This window comes from Falco punctatus, assembly GCF_963210335.1.
Source record: "Falco punctatus genome assembly, chromosome: 1".
NCBI classification, from domain to species: domain Eukaryota; kingdom Metazoa; phylum Chordata; class Aves; order Falconiformes; family Falconidae; genus Falco; species Falco punctatus.
This window is the reverse complement of record NC_137580.1, coordinates 40,163,188-40,187,735: the sequence shown is the minus strand read 5'-3', so window position 1 is coordinate 40,187,735 and position 24,548 is coordinate 40,163,188. Positions and strand designations below refer to the sequence as shown.

Here is a 24,548-nt window from a genome sequence, read left to right as displayed (position 1 = left end):
GAATACAAGGAGGAGGATTTAGTCCCTGCCTTTGTGTATAGACAACTATCAACTTACGCTTACATACAGTTGCTGAACAAGAGAGAGAGCAGGCATGAAGCAAATTAATATCCTTCATTCTACAACCAGTCTTAAACTTTACCCAACTAGAAGCCCAAGCAAGAAAGTTTATATGCAAAACAGCAGCTTTAAAAAAAACCCAACTTAAATCCTTAAATCTTTACATTTTAGTTTGAGTACAAACCAGTCACCTTTCAGTCAGTTTAGAAAACCCACAATTTTTTAAAGAAAACTGCTCAAAGCTTAAACAAGTCAAGTTTAAGAAATAGTGAGTTTATTAAAGAAGTCAAAGACAGCAGATGGATACTGTTTATTGGTTCTGTCCATCACATCTGAGTTACAGGTGTAAGAGTCACACAAATGGCAGATATAAACATGTAAACAATACAAAAATAAATGGAAAGGTAACTTTATATTTACTGAATCAAGTTGTGTAATAAATACAATAGGCAAAAAGCTTCAATCACACAATTCAGTTTAACTGAAGTTACAGTAGTGTTTGTAACAAGTTTTTAACTTAAAATTGCAAATATTAAAGCATTGAGAACTAGTATAAAAGTGAATTTTGGCACATTGTAAAGTGAGAAGTGTTACATTAGTATCTGGCTGTTGTGTAAAAGTGAAGCAATTTCTCACTAGCTTTCTGAGGTACATTTTAAAACAATCTAAAATTAGATCAACAATGTGGTTTAAACAACTCACAGTTTACAATTCACTATACTAGTTAAATTTTTTCCCTTTTAAGAATACCAAAGTATTCCAGAGCTTAAATCTGTGCAAATTCAGAAAAGTTTCAATTAAAAAATAATAATACCCCACACCCCCCATCCCACACCCCCCAACTTATTAGGGAACTTTTACATGCAACTTAAATCCTCCCCACAATCAGTTTTGTTAACTGCAAAGTATAAAACTGGACTAAGACCAAATTGCACAGCTTAATATAAAATACTCCAAGATTGCAGCGCAGTTTAAGTTGCAAATGTTCCTCTCCTATGTTTATGATGTTTTTGTCCCTATAACTTCAGTAACGACCACACTCATTCTTGGTGAGGAAAACAAAAAAACACCACCACAAGCTGCTAACATGAAGGTCAGCAAAGCATGTAAACCCCTTGAGGACTCTCAGCACTTCTTCAGTATCACAAATGCCTGAACACAAAGTTACTGTTACCAATTTTCAAAATGCAGTAAGAGATAAAGGAACAGTGTAATGGCACTTTTTTTCTGTATCCAAACATTTGTGGTTTAGAAATGGTGCTTTTTTTCCTTTTTTTTTTTTTATTTTAGTTTTACAGTAGCTAAAAAAAAATTCAAAACTAGATCCTTAGAAGTATCTCAATCCTCATTTCAAATTCAAAAGAATGAGGAAACCAGATTACCCCTACAGACAGGGTTTGATACAGTATAAACATCTCTGACTGGAGTACAAAAGTTACACTCATCTAAAAAAAAGCGCTGCTGATTGTTAGAAGTAACTCTAAAATAATCAGCAACTGCTATTAAACTATCAGCAGCATCAGGCATTTACACATTTTAGTCCTCAAAGAGTTTTCTTTTAAACAGTTTAACCATTTGTGCTAATATTCTTCACTAGGTTAATTTTAAGTCCTTTCACCAAAACCGTTTTTCCTTAAAAAAGAGGGTGCAATACAACCCATGACATCCATTTATTTTATGCTTTGTGAATAAATGGTGTCATCTGCAAGGCACTACTATGTTTAAAGGATACCATTGTCACAGTTTCACTATTTCGGTATTTTTTCTGTTTTAGTCACAGTTAAAAACTAATAAAAAACCTAAAAAAATTGAGGTAATCAATTCATTTCAATAACAAAATATATTAATTGAAATAGTACCAGTATGGTGAAAGGTCTTCATAATACACAGCTATTACCATATAACATGCAGTACAGTATATAAGTATACTAGGCCTTTGTTCTGAGCTCTTCTGCTTCAGTTTTTAAGGAACAGTTCAATTTGCACAGTAGCACGCCGATTCCAAATACTTATTTCCTTTTTGTTCACAGCGGATCTCACTTGTAATAACAACTCACTACGCCAACCCCAAATGAATTAGCCCCACCAACATTTATTTTTGAGAGCTGCACAAATCGGAGTTCTTAAAAAGAGTTCAGCAGAGCAAAAAAAGCTACAGTATCTTCAACTACTGTTCAATCAATTGCACTTAAATCTACTCTGTTGTTGACTTCAGAACTGAGACAAAGCATTGACAACGTGCCTGCTGTCCCAACCACTGGTACTTCTTCCGACATAACATAGTCATACCACTATTCTAGAAATATGGCTTTGCAGGTAATATAACTTGTACTGAAAAGGAGCACACTGGGTTTACACTAAGTTTATTGGCAAATAACTAGAATTTGTGAAGAATTTGCTAATGCCCCTTTTTATTGCAGTGTTGAGACCAGAATTTTGCACTCTAATAATCCTGATCTGATAAATAGTTTCATGCAACCAACTGTACTTAGTTTGTAAACACCCGCTAGCCCCCCACATCCACCGCTAGCTACATTTACTCTACCAGGCACTACAGTATATTAAGACTAAAGTATAGCCATGCATAGATAAACTCACGAGCCTTATCATGATGCTCTATACCTGTAATACGGGTTACCCCAGAAAGCCTAAAAACACAAACTAATCGCTGGCTTTTACTGTACTTTAACCGGATACATGTAGTTTATAAAGTCTCGTGATGTGCAAAAAAAAAAATAATCTTCAATTCAGACAGCTTTTCAAATCTAGTAAGAAAGCTAGAAACGAAACCTTATCAACATCTATATCCCAATCTGCAGCACCTGGAACTCCGCCTTTGCACTGTAAAACCACCACAGCACAGGCACCGAGCCAGCTAGTAGCAACGTGTACTGAAAGTCTACCTAAAAGAACTTTCAGGTTTTTTACAGGCTTATTGAAATTTCAGCCATTTCAATATTCCAAAGATAAAAAATATATTCCTTAAGTAAGGCATAAAACTGTATCTAGCCTTCAGTTTGATGGCAGGAGTTAAATCTCATTTTCCTGCCACAGAAAGAGTGTGTGGACATGTTATAAGTATTTTAAGTATATTTTAAGAAGTTACTCATTCCGTTTCTTACTGTACTACATACATCCGACTCAAAATGAGAAGTTGCAGTTATATTAAAAGACTGAGATGTTCCTAAGGCAATGGAATATGAAAATAAAAAATTCCTTCTGGACTGTTTAGTTCTTCTGGACTAAATTCTGAGCACATAGCATGATACAATAATCTGCTTATTCAAATAAGCTTCAATAATTACCCTTAAGAAGCTGCTAGGGTACCTTATAATCCTGCAGTCACTGATCTATGAAGTCTCTCTTAAAACTGCACTAAATTAAGTTAAAGGACAAGTTGCCAGAATTCCTATCACGATATCATTTAGTAACTGTAAAGGTTTTGTTGCAAGTACTTCACTAAACTGATACACCAGGTGTTAAATGTTACAGCACGCAAATTCTTCTGAAAGCTTTACAAACAAGTTTATTTCAAGCATATTTTTTGATATTTTTTACCTTTGGAAATAAGTAATTTTCAGGAGAAGGATTTCTTTAGCTAAAGAATCTCTCTTTTCTTGCTTTGCTTAGTTTTTAGTACTGAAATAAGAATGCTTCAGTGATAATCTTCTAAGCAACAGTAAATTGCAGATTACCGCCATTCATGTCAGTATTTTCTAGAGCACCAGTAACACTGGAAAGAAAGCAAGATATCACCGCTTATCTCATTTTACCCTGAAATGTATAAAGATATTTTCGTTAGAAAAGTCAAAATTTCAGCTGCAGATTCAAACTGTGCAGAGGTTATGAGACATACTGTCCCCTCAAAAAAAACACAGATGCCCATGTTCCCCCATTTCTCGCTTTGGGAACACCGTAACAGCTGTGGGATTAGGTAACCTTCCGAGTTTTTGAGGTGTTCCCCCATTTCTCACTTTGGGAACGCCGTAACAGCTGTGGGATTAGGTAACCTTCCGAGTTTTTGAGGTGTTCCCCCATTTCTCGCTTTGGGAACGCCGTAACAGCTGTGGGATTAGGTAACCTTCCGAGTTTTTGAGGTGTTCCCCCATTTCTCGCTTTGGGAACGCCGTAACAGCTGTGGGATTAGGTAACCTTCCGAGTTTTTGAGGTGTTCCCCCATTTCTCGCTTTGGGAACGCCGTAACAGCTGTGGGATTAGGTACTCATCCGAGTTTTTTAAATGATCCCCCATTTCTCGCTTTAGGAACATCCCCCAATCCCACATACTGAAGTATACCACTGCTCATCAATGCCTTTGTGCAACAAGTTTCAAGGGACACCCAGAGATTAAAGCGGTTTGATTATCTGCACGACGGACCAATTCGACGATTACATTCTGACCTATTAGGAAACACAGTTTTGCTTCTTTTCTTATTTTAAATAAGTTTCCACTACTAGCCAGAGATTCCAGGTGATGCTTTTTACAGTCTGGAATTAAGGTGAAGTGGAAGCAAACCTGACAGTACAAACAGCTAAGCAGTTACCATATTAAAATGCCAACCTTACAGGAATGATCTCTTAGTTTTAAAAGGAGTGCAGAAAACTGACATTTCACTTAATTTTCTAGTTAACCAGCAAGGACAACAGCATTTTTGGTTACTGATAGTAGGTGGTTCAGAAATGCACAGAACACACGTGCTTATGTCTTCTGCTCGAAGAGATCATGATACTCTTGTTCTTCTAGTTCTCTGTTGTATTTCTCAATTTCCCTGTTGGCTTCTTCCAAGTAATCATTCATGAACTGGTCCATCACTGATTTCAAAACACTAAGGAAAAACGTGTGCAAATAGCATTCATTAGAAAACAACATACAGGTCTGAAGGGCGTGCCAGTTCAGGGACACATACCAAAAGCAGAATTTAAAATATTAGCTTCCAGGAGTGCCGCAGTCTGACCCAACCACAACTCCCCTGTGTTACTGGGAAACAAAGGAGTTACGCAGTGGACGTTTCCCAGCCAAGAGGAAGAATTTAACAGCAAAACTAGAGCAGGTTTGTAATGTTTACAGCTATTTTGGTTAAGCAGAAGTCTAAAACACTGTGCCCAAAATTCAAATCATTCAGAAGTGGTTAACCAGTGCCTGTATTTTTTAATGCCAAACACCAAGATGGTGGTGGAGACAAGATCCAGTGAATACTGAAGTCCAAATATACCGGGGTAAGCTATCTTCTGCCAGTATAACTCAAGTAGGAGCTTACCCTGCAGACATAAGTCTGCTGGTTTAAAACTTTGTAGTTGTCCCATAGGACAAATAAAATAATCACTTGTTCTTATTCCAAAAGAGAATCACAGAACCCACTTGGATTTTTCTAAAGTTTGTTAAAGTGAAAAGTAAACTGTGAATACAAAACCAAATTTGAAATTGGTAATAAACCAAAGACAAAAGCAATAGAAAGTTATGAAAATGAGAACAGGAATACACCAGAACATTAGTATTACTCTGGCATTTCTTGCCAAAACCAAAAAATATTATCAGGTTTAAATTAAAAAATAAAGATAATTTCTGGAGAGAATTCCAGAGGACCCTACTTCAGCTGTAGTTTGTGTTCTGTAAATTGACAAAGACAACCAGCAAGGACAGCACATTTACAAATCTGCATATGCTACAATTTGATAAGCAGATCACACTGCTTGCTAAGCTGTAGTAGTTGTAAAATAAGGTTTTACTTTGAGTTTAAAAAGTGGTTACAAAAAATGCACCTCCACACCTAATTCTGAGTACCCTGTCCATACTACTGCATGGCATCCAGTAAGGTTCTTCTCACCTCAACTTACAAAATGAGAGCAATCATTTATCATCAGCTTCACTGCAAAATACGTGGCAGAAAAAAAGGACAGTGTAGTAAAACCTAAAGCAACGTTGAATGTTTTTACTTGAACATGTGTGCACATGTACCCACACAAAATTATATTCATTTGGAAGTTTTATCAGTCATGACCAGGTCATGATAAGCAATCTTACAGCACTATTTGGTTTGAAAAATATTTGTTGTCGAGCTGTGGTCCATAAATGATGTTCTGCGTGAGCTCATGTACAGTTTTGGGATTGTTTTGTTGGTTCTGTTCTGCTTCTTAAGATGATACTTCTGAAAAAGTGTTTTAACAGTAAGCTTTAAGTGGCAAGTAGTGACGCACAGATTTAAGGAACAAAACTTTTCACTTCATATAACCACAAATCAAACTGGCTCTTCACCATATTGCCTGCTTCCACAGTCTACACATCAGATTTGCATAGCCTGTTGCCTACCTGAAACCTTCACACACACACCCCGCCACTTTAAAGGATACATGGATGGTAATCCATTTTGTCGCCAAAAAAATTCACAAATTGAGTCCCATTGTAAAAATAACCAGCTGGGAGTGGATCCAAGTGGCGTTTCACCTACATTAGGAAAGAAGATACTGTATGTTAAACTTTTAAAATGCAGAACTGCTTAGAGACAGTCTCAAAAAAATTAAACAGATAAAAGCGAAATTCCTTCTGCTGAGTTTAACAGCCAGGGAGGAAGGTATGGCTCCTGGCTATAAAGAAGCACTCAGAAAGAGAGTATGACAAATGGCATCCATATGGACTAGGGGTGTTAGGTACAGCAACACTAATCATAGCCACGCCGTACTCTTAGGAACCCAACTCCAGAGACAGCACTTACAACCTAAAGGTAGTTAATGAGGGCAGGATTAGGCATTTAGGATCCTAATTTGTAAGTGATAACCTGGCACAGCACAGAACAGGGAGAAAAGACAGCGAAAGACCATTACAGTAACCAAAACCGTATGCTTCTCCAACACCTTACACCTCCTCCCCCTACTTCTCAGGGCTAACTTGAAGCCCTGAGATAACACCAAGCTTTAAATCTCAAATCCCTTCTGGACAGCCTCAGTTGTGTTTCAAGTGTATCAAAAGGCAGTAACTGCCATGATAATTTGGTGCTCAGAGCACTTGCTATGGCAGGTATTGGAGATGCTCTATCATACAAAAGCATATTTAAGAAAACCAGCCAGAAGAAGGGCTTGCTATTAATTGCTTCTACTTACATGAATGTTTTTTATTTCCTGAAGGGTCAGCATTCCTCTGGTTTTCAGGGCTTTCCTCTGAGGTTTCTGTATGAAGAATTAGACCTCAGTTATATACCTACTGAGTGACAGTGTAATACTACAGTTTAGTTACATTAAAAAAACAACAAACCAACCAAAAAACGCAACACAAACCACAAAACAGAAAAGTTTTTTCTTGAAAATGTGGCCAATGATAATGAAATCTATGATCTCATGCTATCATGCTCAAGCCCAGCACAGAAGTACTCCTTTTAGAAGTGTATCTTCTAAAAATTAATTTCTAGACAGAATTATTCAATTGAGGCATTCACAACTATGTTCTGAAAACAGAAGTAAAAATCACGTGATCTTACATAAAGCACCGTAGAAATGACAAATTCTAAAGGTATTTGAAATAATACAATTCAAATACAGCTTTACTGCAAAAATTTAAGAAAACTGGCACAGGAACAGAAAAGCAACCTAGTTTTAAGTCTGAAAAGTTTTATAATTCATTGCTTTCAGGCAGTGTGCAGTAATTCTCAGAAATATCTGAAACTCTAAATTAGTCATGACCAGTGGGACTGTACAAAGACTCTTTGTAGTCTTGAACTGCTCAAAGAGGAAGCACTTCATACTTGAGATAGCATTTAAGTTCCAAGCTTTCATAACATTACAATAGTATCCATAGAGTGCTTTCTTACATGTCAAAAGCATTTGTCTCCATGTATTACCCATGTGATATGTACACAGAGCGTGAGATATCATCACAGAAAATGTATACTTCCCTGAAGTAACACAACCAGCTAGGAGAACAGAGGTGAGAACCTGAAGATCCTTTGAAACTTTCTTCCCGTCCTACACAATACTATGCAAATCCTAAGCCATAAAGAAGTAACCATGAAGTTTTTTTAACTAATAAACATTCCAAGGTGGGAATCATGAAAGGGCACAGTTGAAACTATCAGCTCAGGTTCCAACTAGAGTGCTAAAATATGCAATTTGTACGGCTGAACAGTTTCTGTCCAAGTGTCTTTCTGAATCAAGACTCAAGACCCACTTTTTAAGACCTTGATGTGCAGCCTGGCAAGAGTAATACATGCTGGTATTATTTGGTTACGTAGCAGTAAACCGTCCTGCTCTGCACTCCTCTTCAGGCTGTGCCAGTCACTGTGTGATCTTAGTGAGACACCACAACTGCAAAATGTGCCTTCTAGGCTTCTTATGGATGTACATATACCCTGTTCCCTCCTCCAACTTCAACTGCATATGTATGTTAGCCACGCAGAAATACATGAAGTCTTACATGGCTGCACACTTTATTAATTAATGACTTGACAAATTAATCAAGACAAAATGAAAAAACTAAACCCTCCATTTCAGTGGATTACTTCCAAGAAGGTTTAATTTAGTGAATCAAAACAAGTTTCCAGCTTTGCAGTGTTCAGGTACTTCAAGAAGATTTATTTCACACTACACTTTAGCTTTTGGCAATCATGTCTCAGCTAAATCATCCTGTGTTTATTCTGGACATAATCCATTTGCTTGAGCACTCAAGAGCAGATCAATCCATGCAGAAACTGTAGCAGATATTAAAACAATACACAAATTACAATACACATTTGCAAACTGTTAGCCCTCTTTCTGAAATACATTTACACCCTGGAATGCTAATAACTTGGTAAAAAAGAAAGGAGATGGAAAGGAGATGGGGGGGTGGGGAGTTTAATGGATGCACACAGATTCCACCTTTTGTTGTTAATGCCAAACAGATCACACTGAACAAAAGTAAACATGCCCACGAACCTGTCTTGCAGTTTCTCTGAGCCAGTCTTTTATATCCTCTTCCTTAAGAGAGCAGCCAATAAAGACAAGGAAGCACTCCTGTTGACTGCTGCAATCTCTGTTATCGCTTCTTGAATCAGGAGGAGTTGGCCCCTCCTGAACAGGCACAAGGCTTAGTGAATTAGATGATGTGTTGTGACAGACTTCAATCACTTTATCAGAATCTAACAAGGAGAAGATGAAGAAAGAAGTGTCCTGATAATTGCTAATCTAATTTAACATCAACACATTGGTGTAGAGAGAATACATTAAAAACATTTTAAATATGTATATATGCAGTGCAATCACCAGACAATGCATAAGTAGTAATTTGCCATTACCTGAAAACTTAACTTTGCCCATGATGTGATAAATGTTTCCAGAAAAAGGACTTGGCTTGAGCAATGACTTAATCGCTGTTTGAAACAGAAGACAAATAGATTATCTCACTTATTTTTCTTCCTGGCGTAGCTTCTGGTCAGACCTATGCCTCAGGTCTATAAACGACATCCTAGTGCTTCAGGGGAAAAAGCTGCAGCATCCCCCAGAGCCCCACTATGTAACATTTCTGTAGGTTCTCATTTCTTTGCTATGGGGTAGGTGGGAAGTAACATGCTTGGCATAATGAACTCTTACAGTGTGTGTGGAAGTAAAAAGATGCTCCTTAACACTCTTTTGCCAAGGAAAGAGGGAAAGGCACGGCTATATACCTAACTCTAGTAGCCTAACACAGAGTTAAGCCTATTTTCTAGTAACTACAAAGAATGATTTGGCATAAAAAGTAGAAGCTGATGGTCACTTATAAACTGTATTTCAACGTTACAAAAAAATCAAACATAAAATAAAAAGCAAACATATGAAGATAAGGGTCTCAGCCTCTAGAAACCAAAAATTAAATTAGATTTTCATCTGAACAAAATCATGGGTCAGTTTTCCAGAGCAGACACTAAAGAAGATAATTTACTGTACATTAAGGAAGGAAAGCTGAATTTTCAATTAGAAGTTCACTTCAGCAGTAAATCCCTATGCTACATCAGTGCCTGCTTTCCCCTCCATTACTAAGTATTTCAAACTTGAACTTAAATCTAGTCAGTCAAAGTTAATTTGTACCTTTACATTTGGTCACAAAACGTGTTTTTTCTAGAGGACGATTAAACCATACACATATCTGAACCATTGGAGGGAAGACAGACCCAGCTCCATATTTGCCTTCATACCTTAAAGACAAAAACACACACCTTCAACATATACAACACACACACACACACTTGTGCTTTTCATCTAACAAACTTCTTTAAAGGAACTATTATTTCACCACAGATAAGACTTGCACATAGGAAGAAAAATACTAAGCTTTCTTTTCTAAGACATCCATGAAAATGTGTTATGTTCAAAGTTCGCAGGACTCCTTTTGATGCTCTTCCTGCTGCTATTTTTTTTTTCCCCTTACATGCATATATTCTTGCATACTATCATCGAATAGATTAACAGCTGTCCAAAAGTTTTAAATACTTTATGTTCCTTCTTGGCACCCCAACCTTCATGCCAGTTTACTTCAGGAGCCTTAATTGCATCCAATTTAGAGCAAGGAATAAGAATATATATGTATATACAGGACTGGCAAGGTAAAGTAAATAAATCGTGCTTCCAGCACTATAAATGTAACCAGAAAACAGCAGCCCAGAGTTACAATGGCTGACAGGTTTATATTTTCTGCCAAAAAGGTGCAGCACAGATAACTGCAACAAGATGTGTAAAGAACCCTGAACCATGAAAAACATCACTCAGTATTAAATGGAAAGCTTGGTAACATGTATTACTGTGCCCTTAGCCTCTGCCAAGACTGTCAATAAGGTTGCTGTTTTTTATGAATAATTGTTCTGCTAATAGCTAGACTGACATAGCAAGTTCATTCCAGTAAGGCTGAATAGCTGTCAGAATTAAATTACTCTAGTCATTATTGACCTCACCCATCCCAATCCTTCCCAGCTTATTCCCAGAGGGTTCCTTTCTATTCTTCTGAAAAGCAACAGTAATCTTGCCATTGATTTAAATGGTGTCCAGAAAAGATCCTTTTCGCCATAAAAGGACAGCAATCGTGTATCTACTAAGAATACTCATCAGCTCTCTTTTAAAAAAGATTTACAAAGCTATTGCCTGTTCCAAATGAGCAGTCTTAAAAAGAAAAAAATAATTAAGTTAGTGAGACTTTTTAATCTTCAAGTTAATTAGAAAAACAGTTTTAATATTTCTCAATCTAGATACTTGCCAGCCAGGACACATTAAATATCGAGCTCTCATCATCTGAGGATCTGAAAAACTGCTTTCTGAGAGAATTAATTCGATATCCTCATTCCTATAAAGAGACAAAGATGAAGACTTTAATTTTATAAGTTCAATAAAACAGCCACTATCTGTGGCTATACACTACAGTATGCTACAGTAAAATGAAGAGTATTTTCCCCTTAGTATGACAGTAGTCACACTCTGTAAATAAAAACATACATTTCCTAATCCCTATGCCTATATGACCATAAATGTAAAAGGAAGATGCCTTTTGCATGACAGCCAACAAAGAAAAGTCTGCATCTCCTTTGTATAAGTTACCAGAGTAAAACAAGAGCGCATAAGTTTCTAAGTGCATGTGTCCTATCTGCCAAAAGTGACAAATACTGTACAGTGACTAACGTTACCTAGTTACAACTCCATTTTCTGCCAAGATGAAGGAAACTGCAGGATTTGCTGCTCGGATAAGGCTCTGCAGCTGCATAAGGAGTGGATGCTTCTGCTCTGTAGCATGACTTGTGAAAACCACATTACTCACTAGTCCTGTGTAAGGAAATCAGAGGATAGTTTACAAAAGTCAGGTATGCAACAGCGACTAATGAAGGATTAAGTGACAGAATAGCCATTCTTTTATTCTCCTTCCATCTCACTTTAAAAGAGAAAAAAAATCAAAAAAGCAAGGGACCTTTCATTTAATAGAAGCAATTCAGATTCAATTAATTAATTAAAAGAATAAATTCATACAAGAAACAATTTGAGAAGGAATAGTTTAATAAAAAACACTAATGCTTAAACCCTCTTGGAAAATTCAATGTGTAGAAAGACAGGCTAAACAGCTAAAAAAAATTTGAAAAAATCAGTATTGCAGACTGACAGTTGCCACTTCCACAAACAAGAGAATGGTTTGGGTTTTTTTTTGGGGGGGGTTGGTCTGCTTTTAAAGAAAGACCCCAAAATGTTATTCAAACAGCAGGTGTGAACCCATAAGGCATCAAAAAATGTAAGAGAAAAACAATGGGGTAACTATTTGTCCTGAACCCAATTCCCAAAGAGACTCAGCTGTGTCACCAGAAAAGCAATTCCTTTTCCAGGCTTAACAGTACCCCTTCACCTTGCACCTAGTGCCACCAATTTCACTGAATAAATGGTTACTCTTCTTAAGCAAAATCTTTCTAAAATTCAAAGATGGCAACACAGTCTTCACATCATACCTGCTGTCTTGCCAGGTATAAGACAAGTTTCATGTTAAATGAGAACCAACTGCTGCTACTGCAGATGCCTCTGAAGGCCATCAGAAATAACACACCGATGGTCACAGCCATCAAGGGCTGGGCACTGGAAGGGATCTCATTAAGGAAAAAACGTGAGATGACATATCGCTTATCTGACTAATTTCAGTGTCATAGGATCTTTGCTTTCCAATTACACCACGGCAGCGTTACATCAGAATGATTTCCAGCCCAGTTCCTGAACGAGAGTGAAGGGCAAACCCTTCGGGATTTCCTAGGATGTCAGTATTGCCCAGAATGTGTAAGGAATGCTATTTCTTTACTCAAGGTGTGCAGCTCATTTCATATACTTCCCTGAAACTACCAGTAGAGTTTATTGTTCTGTATTACGTTCTCAAATATCCAGGAACAACTGAACTGGGATGCATTTCCCCTCTCCCCAACTCACCACTATTCAAAGCAGAATATGTAATGAAGTTCACACCATGAGCTGCTGCCTACAGTTATTCCTGATCTTTACAGAAATCATTAAAGTACACTAATCCTTGCAGAGGCTTCTTTACACAGGAATTCCTATATCATATATTTCCGGGGTACTTACATTATACCATATGCTCCCAGTCACCGTTACTTGCATCACTGACCCTTTCAAGCTAGAATTTTAATAGCAACCCAAGCAAATATCCATCATTAGTATTTCTCTTTTTTTAATCTCCCACAGACATTTCCACTCCAATTTCAGAAACATCTAAGTTTCCCCCAATACACAGTTGCTCGGGCAGGGGAGGGGGAACAGCAAGCACACTTAGACATTTAAGTCACACGCATGCTTGAAGTTATTATGTAGATCATGCAATTAAGATGAAAAGCACGAATAAGCTAATCAACAACCACCACGCTGTGGGTGTGCTATGCACGGTGTTGGGTGGTTTTTTCTTAATATCCTCAAACTTGATACTGATTTAAAATTCAAGTTTGATTAAAAACATAGTTATACTTCCTGTGAAGTTGGCACAGAACAATAAAAAGGCTGTATAACATAAACGCTACAAAGCATATATTACAGTTCGAAGCATTATGCCTTGGAGAGCATAGGTAATTGTCAAGGACAAAGATGGCAAAGCTTAAAGTTAAGAAAAAGATTCAACAAATAAAATACCCAACAAATCAGAAACCTATGCATCTTGTCTCATGCTCATCACCCATACTCTTTTCTCCATCCATCTCTGCTTTTGCGCTTGTTTAAGAAGAATAGCTTTCGGGCACTAGCTGTCATTCCTGCTTGTAAACTCACACACAGCCTTTGAAGTAACAGAAGACTGCTCAGAGCCTGGGGAACCTGCAAGCTTTGGCTCCACACACACCTATGCATAAGTCTTTAGGTGCCAGTACTGCACAAAAATTGGCCCTGTGTTAGCAGGCAACAGTCCATGATATTGAATTGATCAGCAGTTAGTGTAAATCAGAAGAAAAATAGCTTTCGGAGAACTGGAAGATGCCTACGTAGCTTTAGTAACAAGTAATTTTGACCTTTTCTATTTAAATTCTCACTGCCACCTCTGTTTCTACTGCATTTTGAAGAGCACCCAGTTTTGTTTAATTCCTTATTTATACGCTCATTAAAGAAAAAAAAAAAAATCTTTGCAGCATGGGCAATAGCATGTTCAATAGAAGCAGTAAAAAAAACAGGAGAGAGATATTAAAAATACATATGCTTCACAAAAATGTGTCCTCTTTGCTCCCAAACGTACAATGGACTTATCTAACAATGGCAATGTCAGTCTGTAAAACAATTTTGTATACAACAGAAAAGACGCCAATGTGTCCTTAGACTAGTAAAGGTGGTATCTTACAGCTTCTCAGCAAGAATGGAGGAAAAAAAAAAAAAAAAAAAAGGGAAAAAAAGCAGCATATTTGGAAGGAGTGAGACAAAAGGAAATTACAGCATACAGATGGTGGCAAGATTTTTTCCACAAAGCTTAAACAAGTATGCAAGGAAGAAACAAAGCAAAACTGCTAATGTTTGTGACTCTGCTCAAGGCTTTATCAGTCCTTCCTGATCCTCATCTGTTTCTGTTAGTCTTGGGGCTTTCAAAAAAAAAAAAAAAACCAAAAAAACACCCCCGTGTAACTCATGAAAAATGATGTGTCATGCTGATAACTCTTCATTACAGGGAAAGCCACACAATAGAAGAGACCTGGAAAGCAGCAGCAAAAGGCTAACCCTACTCACTCCCAAAATTTGCAAGGTAGTTATGTGGACAAGGTAAGTATCCAGAAGTCTAATTAATTCCTACTTGCCTATACCCCTAGTTGTCTTTCCTTCTACCCGCATTGCAAGTTTCTCTTTTCAGATTTCTACAACACCCAGTACAATAGCACCTTGGCCCACTGATGCTACAGTAACACAATACCAGGGTGCATGACATACGCACACACAAAATTAGGACAAGTATCTCTCAAAGTAAATGTCTCATTAGATATTGCTATTGTTGCACCAGAAATGAATTCTCAATCATGCAGAAGTAAATTCTCTCCTATACATGCGATGCAATCCTGCATTTGTCTGCGAAGTTTAAGAGTGCACCACATCTCAGTTCAAAGCCTACTTTTCCTTCTACAACTTTTGACACAAAAACTTCCCCTATTCATGTGAAACAATTTTTTTTACACCAATAGACCTCTAGGCTATCTCATGTTACATTTTATATCTGAAAACTAGATGACAAAAAACTTGCAACATGCAGAAATAATTCACTGCCAAAAGAACATTCTTCTAACCTCCAGTATTTTTCCTTCAGTGTTTGGACCATAGGAAAATAAGCTATAATTGTCTTAAGGATTTTCTAGTTCCTCCTCAAACAATGACAGATTCTCACCCAATCAGGTCTGTACAAATGCACTTCAAAAACAAGATAGCTTTGAGTAATTTTTTTATTCTCAAAATGTCACAAAACAAAAAAGGCATGCTCGCCCTCTTAACTTCTCAGTATTTGCTAATATATTGTTACATTCTTAAACTCAGCATTCTACTGCTTTCTTCAATTTCACCCATATTTATCTATTCATCAGTTCCCCAATTTGTAGCGCCAACATTTTTCTCCCAATAAGAATAAGATACTCATCTAGATAATAGCACCTACATCATCTCCAGCTTTTTCACAACTTAATTATTTTGGGTTCTTTTGCATTTCATTATTCTCTGCTCCCTTCACACACGAGTAAGACATGTAAGACATGGCAGAATTCTGGCAGCAAAACAAGCACCTGCAGAGTCTAAATGGCCAGAAGAAGAGTGCTGCATCCGACTCTGACAACTGCATTTAAATATGAACGCTAACCATTACAGTCCTACAGTTCGCTTGGGAAGACGTGAGCCTAAGATCAGAAAGTCATGCTGCAGTAACTGCAGTCCAACAGTGACTTTAAAAAAAAAAAACCAACAAAAAAACCCTCAACTGTCATTGGCCTATTCAGTTTCAGGCTGAGCTTATAGTCTGCCTAAAAGATTGCCTGACTGGAGAGATCTGTGTTCATATATACACACACACACGTAGTGGTCTTAATGCTGTGAATCTGCTACACAGCTGTTAAACACCTGTAGATATGCTAAGGTCAAACTTGCTTCTGCCCTTGAAACTCAAACAACTTATTTGATGATAGGTCAGAAAAGATGATACCCTACTTATGCCAGCACCTGCTCCAAGTTCCAAGCCTGACAAGAAAGACACTGCTATGATTTATTTCAGAGTCAGGATATAAAACTAAGTACACAGATAAGAAACAGTTCTACTGCAAGTGAGGGTTTTTTTTGTCTGCTGCAATGTCAAATGAACCCTGCAAGGATCCTCCACACTGCACTAAGAAGAGGATATGGGGAACAAGGGAACCAGTTCATTTTTCCCCTCTCTAAAACAGCAAAAATGAAAGGAGAGGTCCATTTCCTCATGCCTCCCCAGAAGAGGATGGGTCTCCAATCCAATCCGTTTTGCTTCTAAATCAATGACAAGGCACGAGTTACAGCAGTTCAAGTTAAGCATTTTAACTCATGGTCTTAGGAAACCCATCCTCCAGACGAGGACAACCAGAACGCATCACGCTCCAGATTCTTACCTCTTCTCCAGGTGCCTATGGTGGTTAATAGTGTAGGCAGCGATCATCTGTTCTGCACAGATGGTTCTTACCTCCAAGACTTTTTCATGCTCCTTTGACTACATACATTTACAATGTATTTATTTGGCCATATGGCTCAGCTCAAAGTCAAGGAAAGTGACACATACCTTGCGAACACTGGTCCAAGAACTTGGGAAAAAGAAGCCTAAAAAATCAAAAGTTTTTATATCAAGAATGGGTATTATTAAAGCAAAGCATTTACATTCATTTGGACACTTACAGCTGGAGTCTTACTATCCAAAACATTTTCACATTTCCTTTCCTCAATTCATATAACTGGGACATCCCCACAGGTTCTGTCTTTTAAGAGTTATTCCCCCCAAAATAGTTTTGTAGACAGTTTTAATTCTTTAATGAATTTGAGAGCTAATTAGCACCATGCAATCTATTCTGTATTCTAAGAAATCAGAAAGGTATCAACATTATTTTAATCCCTATTTAAACACTAGGAATTTTAAGCTTGCCCTAAAGAATTGTGCCTTTCAAACAGTGTGGGAACTCTTCATGGAAAGGCTGTATGTACATAATGCTTTCCATACATATTGTACCAACTTCTGGTACTGGGTCACACAAGCAGCAACTATTTTTATGAGCTTTATCATGCACAGAAGCACTCCAGAGATAGCACTTCATCTGTTCCCCTTCAACTACCTCTCCCCTGCCCTTGCTTGCTATTCAACATGGGCAAGAGCTTCATCCTAGGCTCATGAAAAAGCGAGATTTCTACAGTAACGAACTTTGAGACAGGAAAGGGTTGTGATTCTCTTGACTGCAAGTTTCAAGTCAGACAAAAAAAAAAAAATCATTCTTCTTGGTTCTCACAGTGAAATCTGCCAAAGCTTCCCAACTGAAAGATTTGTCATTGGCAATACGTGGCTGCTTGGTAAGTTCTTATCAGAAGAAACTTCAAAGCGAGACACAAACAGGCTACAGCATAAGCTAAAGCCTCTTCCTTCAATTGCTACTGCACTTCAGGTGACAAACAAGGTTAGTCAAAGGATTGCAGGCCACCACCACTATAAATACTGCTCAGTACCATGACCAGTAACACAGTAAGTTTAAAAAACACCAAACAATTAGAAATGGAACTTGCCTTCCCCATAATTATGGAAAGAACAAGTTTAAAGAGCACTCCAGCATCAATTTACCAATATTTTATGTAGTCTTCGTTATTTATTCACAATCTATGTCACAGAGAAAAAGAAGCATAAAAAGAATGTCTATTTATTGACATCTCAATGTCAATCTCAAGAAGCTTATCGGTTAGTGTTTTAAAAACAGCTAGGAAGTTTAAGGAGTGCACTTTTATAAAATGATTGGACAGTTCACCTCTAAGCTGTGATGCTCAGGGTTTTATCACAAATAGAAGCAATGCTAAGGAAAGTTGACAAAAGTTAAAGCAGTTAATCAGCTGCAAAGCTATAATTGCAAAATGTAAGTATTATCATTTTACAGATAGGTCTATGGGATTAGCTTCACGTTTGTTGGAATGCAGAGCACACACACACACTATGAAACAGTGACCAAACCACACTATTTAAAAATGTCAATGACTTGGCTTTGCTACCATTTCCTCCCCACCCTGCATCTGCAGTAACCCAGGATATCAGATTTCAATACTTGCAACGCTTTTGCTTCCGTGCTTTGTCATTCTCTTCCACTAAATTTGGAACTGCTTCCCATAAGATCCATGTTTTAAGTCTTTAAGTCTTCATTTAATGTCCAAAAGTAGTGACACTATCAATAATCCAAACCGAGATACACATCTCTGTTTTCAGTCATACTTACAAAAAGATGGTAAAAAAAAAATGATTTAAAAAACACACGAGAGGACAGTTGACTGTCCAGATTTTACAAAGTCCTTCACCAGAGTATACATATTTAAGCAGTATGCTATTGACAATCTTTATTAATTCTTCCACAAGCTAAACTTTTATTAGTATATATAATTATATAACTGGTGGAAACTAAGTGTCATCCTTACAAACCAAACAGCACTTCAAAGTTCATCCGAGATGGATTACCTGGCAGTTTTATGAGATTTAAGGCAGTTCAAAGGCATTTAACTATCATATATCTCTAATTATTATAAAAGCGATCTCATAAACTTACATATCTGTTTTCAAACTAGTAAAAATATTTTAAATTATACCTGTGTTCCATATAGCAACTCAGTGGCTCTACGCAAGTATTAACTGCTCCAATGATGAAAGAAGACTTCACATCTGGGTCTGGATGAGTTTGCAGAGCCTGTACGACATCAATAACATCAGTATACCTGTAAAAAAACAAAATGAAATACGGTTTTAGAGAAACAGAATGACACGTTTCAACATCCAGTAAGAAATCAATTGCTTGCAGGAAGGTTAGGTTTCTAATAAAGCCTACCAAAATTTTTATAAAGCAGCTCAAAACTTGGCAAATCCAGACAAACTAAGGTGACTGCAAGTAATATTACAAATGAATTATTGACAACTACAGAAAAAAGCAGTATAAACTTTACACTGAACAACTGTAAAGTCCAGCTTTCAGAAAGCACGAAAAGCTCAGTGTAATAGAAGCATGATAAGCCTACCGCCAAGCATGCTAAGGACTAAGTATGATTCAAGTAAAAAAAGAAACTAAAGAGCAACATCTCTCACTTATTAGCACTCTCTAAATGAAGTGCGCTTCTATATTTAACGTGTCCTTTTTTTATCACTACTCCAGCCACTACTGTGTTCTGCTTCTGTATGATAACAAAGTTTAGGTGAACCTGAGCTTTTTCCAGGTGTTTATTTCTCAGCCAGTTACTGAATATGTGTCTTTCCTTCTACCCGCATTGCAAGTTTCTCTTTTCAGATTTCTACAACACCCAGTACAATAGCACCTTGGCCCACTGATGCTACAGTAACACAAACAATACCAGGGTGCATGACACACGCACACACAAAATTAGGACAAGTATCTCTCAAAGTGAATGTCTCATTAGATATTTTGCTATTGTTGCACCAGAAATGAATTCTCAATTATGCAGAAATAAATTCTCTCCTATATGTGCGATGCAATCCTGCATTTGTCTGCGAAGTTTAAGAGTGCACCACATCTCAGTTCAAAGCCTACTTTTCCTTCTACAACTTTTGACACAAAAACTTCCCCTATTCATGTGAAACAGGACCTGTTCCATGATATTCCCAGGCACAGAGGTGAGGCTGACAGGTTGGTAGCTCCCAGGATCCTCTCTTCTACCCTTTTAAAAAAAGGCTGCAATGCTTGCCTTTTTCCAGGCACCAGGGACTTGAACTGACTGCCATGACTTCTCAAGTATCATGGAGAGTGACTTGGCAACTACATCAGCCAATTCCCTCAGGACTCTGGGATGCATCTCATCAGCTCCCGTAGCCTTATGTATGTTCAGGTTCCTCAGGTGGTCATGAACCTGGATCTTCTTTTACAGTGGGAGGGACTTTGCTCCCACAATCCCTGTCTTGCGGTCCATCCACTTGAGAGGTGTGGGAAGAGAGACTGCCAGTAAAAGACTAAGGCAAAAAACAGTTGAGTACCTCAGCCTTCTCCTCACCTGTTGTTACCAGTTTGCCCGTCTTGCTCATCAGAGGGGGTACACTTTCTTTGACCTTCCTTTCTGACTGACATACCTATAGAATCCCTTCTTATTACTGTTAGCATTCCTTGCCAGGGACCTACATCTGTCCCTTGGCCTTCCTGACCCCATCCCTACACAACTGGGCAGCATCCTTATACTCTTCCCAGAGCACCTGTCCCTGCTTCCACTCCCTGTACATTTCCTTCTTGCCCTTTAGTTTGACCAGCAGGTCTCAACTCAGCCATGCTTGTCTCTTACCTTCCTTGGCCAATTTCTTACACCTGAGGATCAAGAGCCCTTGCACTTTCCATAAAGTGTCCTTAAAGATCTGCCACCTCTGTTGCGCTCCCCTGTCCCCCAGCGCAGTTTCCCAGGAGGTCCTAACAACTAATCCCCCAAACAGCTGGAAGGCTTTTTCCTAAAATTCAGGGTCCTGACTTTACTCTTTGCCTGACCCATATCCCTCAGGACTGCAAAGTCCACCAGCGCATGACCACTGCAGCCCAGGCTGCCTCCAATCTTGACATCACCAATTAGCTCATTTGCATTGGTGACCATCAGGTGCAGTATCACATCCCCTCTGGTAGGGCTATCTATTACTTGGCTTAAGAAGTTATCCTCAGTGCATTCCAGGAGCTGCCTGGATTGCCTACAGCTTGTCTTGCGACTTTTCCAGCAGATGTTGGGGTGGTTGAAGTCCCCCGAGCAGGACAAGAGCCTGCAAGCTCTTTATGGACCCGCTCACCCTGAAGTACAGAGACTCAGTACATACCCTATGAGAAGTGATGTGCAAAACTGCATAAATATTTGGATAGCAAGTTGCATGCAATATTGCCTCTCTCTCTCTCTCCTTATCTTTTATCAACTGGACCTTTGGAAGTTTGTGTCACGATTTTTGTACCTAATACTGCCAGAGGATCGAAGCAAGGACTACCAGAAATGCAAAGAAAAAGCAAGCATCTATGCACACAAAGATGCAAAATACTTGCAAAAAAAGGCAAAGATTCATTGTTATGCTTACTGTAGCCCACTGTTTAAAAAAAATATTAAAAAATATCAGTAAAAGTCACAGCTTAGGCTTTTAAGTTTTTATTTAGAGGAAAAAAATATTTCAAACTGAATGGAACATTTTATTCTGAAAACTAAGTATTTATTTAAGATTCTCTAGAACTCACTGAGCTTTCAAAAGTTTAAAGGTACTGTAGGCACTTGGAAGATATAATTACAGTCTTTATGTCACACCATATCAAACTTCCTAAAATTAATTTGTATTCTGAAGCAACTCAAATTAATGTTTACCAAAATGCAGTCATCTAATGCCTTAAAGACAATAGATCTTCCTCTGAAAGAAACAGGGAAGTGATACACCCTTGTTTTTTATCAAAACAATTTCAATATTTTAGCAAACTTTCAAAGAAAATTATACGTGAAATGTAGGGCAAGAACTCAGCTAGCTTTTCTGCATTCTGTAAAGAGTTGTGCATTTATTCCATGGAGGGTTTTTTTGTTTTATCATCAGTAAAACACAGGTCTGTTGGTTAAAACTAGCAATAATTAATTTGTATACCAAAAGGGACGAAAACATGCAACATTCCCTCTAAATATTAAGATAATGCTATAGCAAATATTCAGTAATATTCACCTGCAGCTCTGGAGTACAACTTGCAACACAATCTCAAGCCATCTTGGCATTATTGTCCTAAATCTATGGCTTTAAAGACAGACAATCAGTACTCCAGCAGTCTTCAAAGACAGATAACCATCATGAAGTCTCACCAGCCTTTAAAGGGCAAATGGCTCTCTATCTAGGACCTCCTGGGCAGGTGGGAAGAAACAAAAATCAAAACCAAACCGCGTAGCTGCCCCACTAAATAAAGTGCCATTTAACAATAGTCTAAGATGCAGATGGAAAGGGCAAGAAAAATTCTTTTGAGAAGCCAAAAGTCAGTCAGTCTCCTAAATACGGAAGAATTCCTAAATAACGAAAAATGCAGTCCATCCTTCCATATGACTGAAGGATGACTATGGACACCTTTTTTCCAATGGAGTTTTAAGCAATAAAATTAACAAGTTGCAGAAAAGCTGAGTTTAGTACATATGTAAAACGAATTCACAGAATACCACACTTCAGCACAGAACATCAGCTGCTTCAGAGTGATGGGAAAGTTCAAAAATGCCTTGGAAATAGGAAGGGAACAGAAAATCCCTTATTCTATGCAACAGTTCAAATGGTTTCAAACATTTACCCTTGCAAGACCACTAGGAGACGCTTGTTCTTTTTAACATAAGCAGACTGACGGACGCTGTGGTTTTGCTGAGCCTCCAGGACACTGGAGAGGTAACGCTGGAAATGGGTCGCGCTGAAACATTCAGGACTATCCATAGTTTGCCGATAAACTATCCACCTAAATAAAAGAAAACAAGGAAAGTTAATGTTCTATGACATAATATTTCTGTTTTCTTTTTATTTTGAACCAACAAACCAAAAATAAATTTGACAAGCCCCAGGATTCCACATGTCTCATAGCACACAGGAAAGAGGAATTTACTTTGCTTTCTATCATTTCCAGCATAAGTGCATTCTTTACATTACTGTCAAAAGGGTGTTTGTTTTTTGGTTTGTTTTTTTTTTGGGGGGGGAGGTGTTGTTTTTTTTTAAATAAAATTATGTTCAACAGCTTCTTCAAAGCTGCACATCATATGAGTAGTTCTGATCTTTGTTAGTGATGCAGTAAACAAAAGTTATGTGAATCCAAATCAAAAGACTCTGGGCAAAAAAATATTTCACTGCAAAAATAGAAAGCAATGAAGATGTTTGCAGGAAAACATGATGAAATGTATTATTACAGAATATTCAAAAGTCACCTTACATGTTCGTCCTAAAAACAGAATGACAAAACTGTTCTGAATCAACTTGCTAATATCAAGACAATGAGTTAAAAGTAATACAAAAAAGCAGTGCAGAATGTTACTAAAATTAAATACTAAGGTGTTTGGCTTTAAGATTTAAAAGGGCAAGAACTTCTTTTTATTTTCCAGAAGCTATATCAATACACCAAATGGCAAATTCCTACAGTAGACTTATCTTACTGCCATACAACAGATGTCCTGAATGTATCTCCTCGTATTGTAGAACAGAAACCAGGTCTGATTTAAAGCAATGCTATAGCAAGGAGTGTTAGCACAGTCCTTTTTCCAAGAAAAATGCATTTTAGACTCACCACCTCAAGTCAACAAATGGAAGCTCTTCACCCATTTCCTTCAGGTTGTGATGACTTCTATACATGCTTAAGACAGGATTCATTTGGCCTTTCTAAGATTACTCTTAACTGTTTATAGCATCAGTGATACTTGCAGACATACATAATATATCTGCAATGTGGTATTTTCAATATGACATACCAACAAAGTAATGTTCCATGCTATTTTCTTGTCTAAATGTCTAAAATTTAAGAGCAAATCTACCTGGCATAACACAGTGAGATGAGATACCTGTATATAGTAGAAGTAATATACCCTACCCTACTGTGTGCTATGTAGAACTAGTTAAGGTGCCTCATAATATTTACCGAACTTATTCTTATGAACACATCTGCTCACAAATTAGAATCTTGGCTATAAAAAAAAAGTGAAACATTGATATTTTCATCATGCTGAGAAGTTCTTTGGTGATTAGTATGACCATCACTTTGGACTATAAAACCAGAAACGTACAAACCTTCCATGCTCCTTGTTAAAAGTCACAAGAAAAGCGCACAGATCACTGGAACGACATCCTGGAAGACCAGTTATAATGGTGATAACCACCTAAAATACAGGGAACAGATAAGATGGGGCATAGCCCTAAGACTAGGAATGAGCTACAACAACTGCACACATATAAGGCTTCTATCTCGATAAAATCTTAAGCCTATACACTAAATCTTAAGTGACACTAACCACAGAAATAGCAAGATAGCATAGAACTGTAACTGTGTTTACGCAATTACTCAGATACACATCCTCTTAGAAAAACACATTTTCTCTTGGTTTTCATACCTTAAATACTGTAAAAGGATAATTAACAAATACAGCAAACAGTATTACCAAAACCTTCACATTAAAATCTATTCTGCAGTGTACGTATTAATGCAAATGTCAGACAAAACCCTGCAAGAGACAGCAAATAGGTTATGCTTCGTATGATGAAGAGGGTACACTCAAATACATAGAACAGTATTAGAGCAAAATGCTTCAAAAAGTGATGGTGTATGTCAAACAGTTTTGTCAAAGAGCAACGCTACGTTTCTGATACTGAGC

At 37.6% G+C, this 24,548-nt stretch overlaps 1 protein-coding gene across 2 annotated transcripts in view; it reads right to left on the bottom strand.

Annotated features, from left to right (window-relative positions):
• Window positions 1-312: 312 nt before the first annotated feature.
• The window catches only part of DNAAF9 (dynein axonemal assembly factor 9), a 78,945-nt gene continuing 54,709 nt past the window's right edge, over window positions 313-24,548 (bottom strand). The window contains exons 26-37 of one of the 2 annotated variants that reach the window (XM_080396442.1): window positions 23,968-24,056; window positions 22,496-22,654; window positions 18,819-18,944; window positions 16,774-16,811; window positions 11,672-11,807; window positions 11,248-11,334; window positions 10,089-10,195; window positions 9,320-9,394; window positions 8,961-9,163; window positions 7,155-7,220; window positions 6,408-6,501; window positions 313-4,871 (exon numbers count right to left, since the gene is read on the bottom strand). In XM_080396442.1, coding sequence (XP_080252568.1) covers window positions 4,759-4,871; window positions 6,408-6,501; window positions 7,155-7,220; window positions 8,961-9,163; window positions 9,320-9,394; window positions 10,089-10,195; window positions 11,248-11,334; window positions 11,672-11,807; window positions 16,774-16,811; window positions 18,819-18,944; window positions 22,496-22,654; window positions 23,968-24,056 — 1,293 coding nt within the window. In that variant the 3' untranslated portion in view covers window positions 313-4,758. Of the gene's footprint in view, window positions 4,872-6,407; window positions 6,502-7,154; window positions 7,221-8,960; window positions 9,164-9,319; window positions 9,395-10,088; window positions 11,335-11,671; window positions 11,808-16,773; window positions 16,812-18,818; window positions 18,945-22,495; window positions 22,655-23,967; window positions 24,057-24,548 lie in introns of those variants that run through there. The other variant, XR_013929631.1, reaches the window with a different exon arrangement.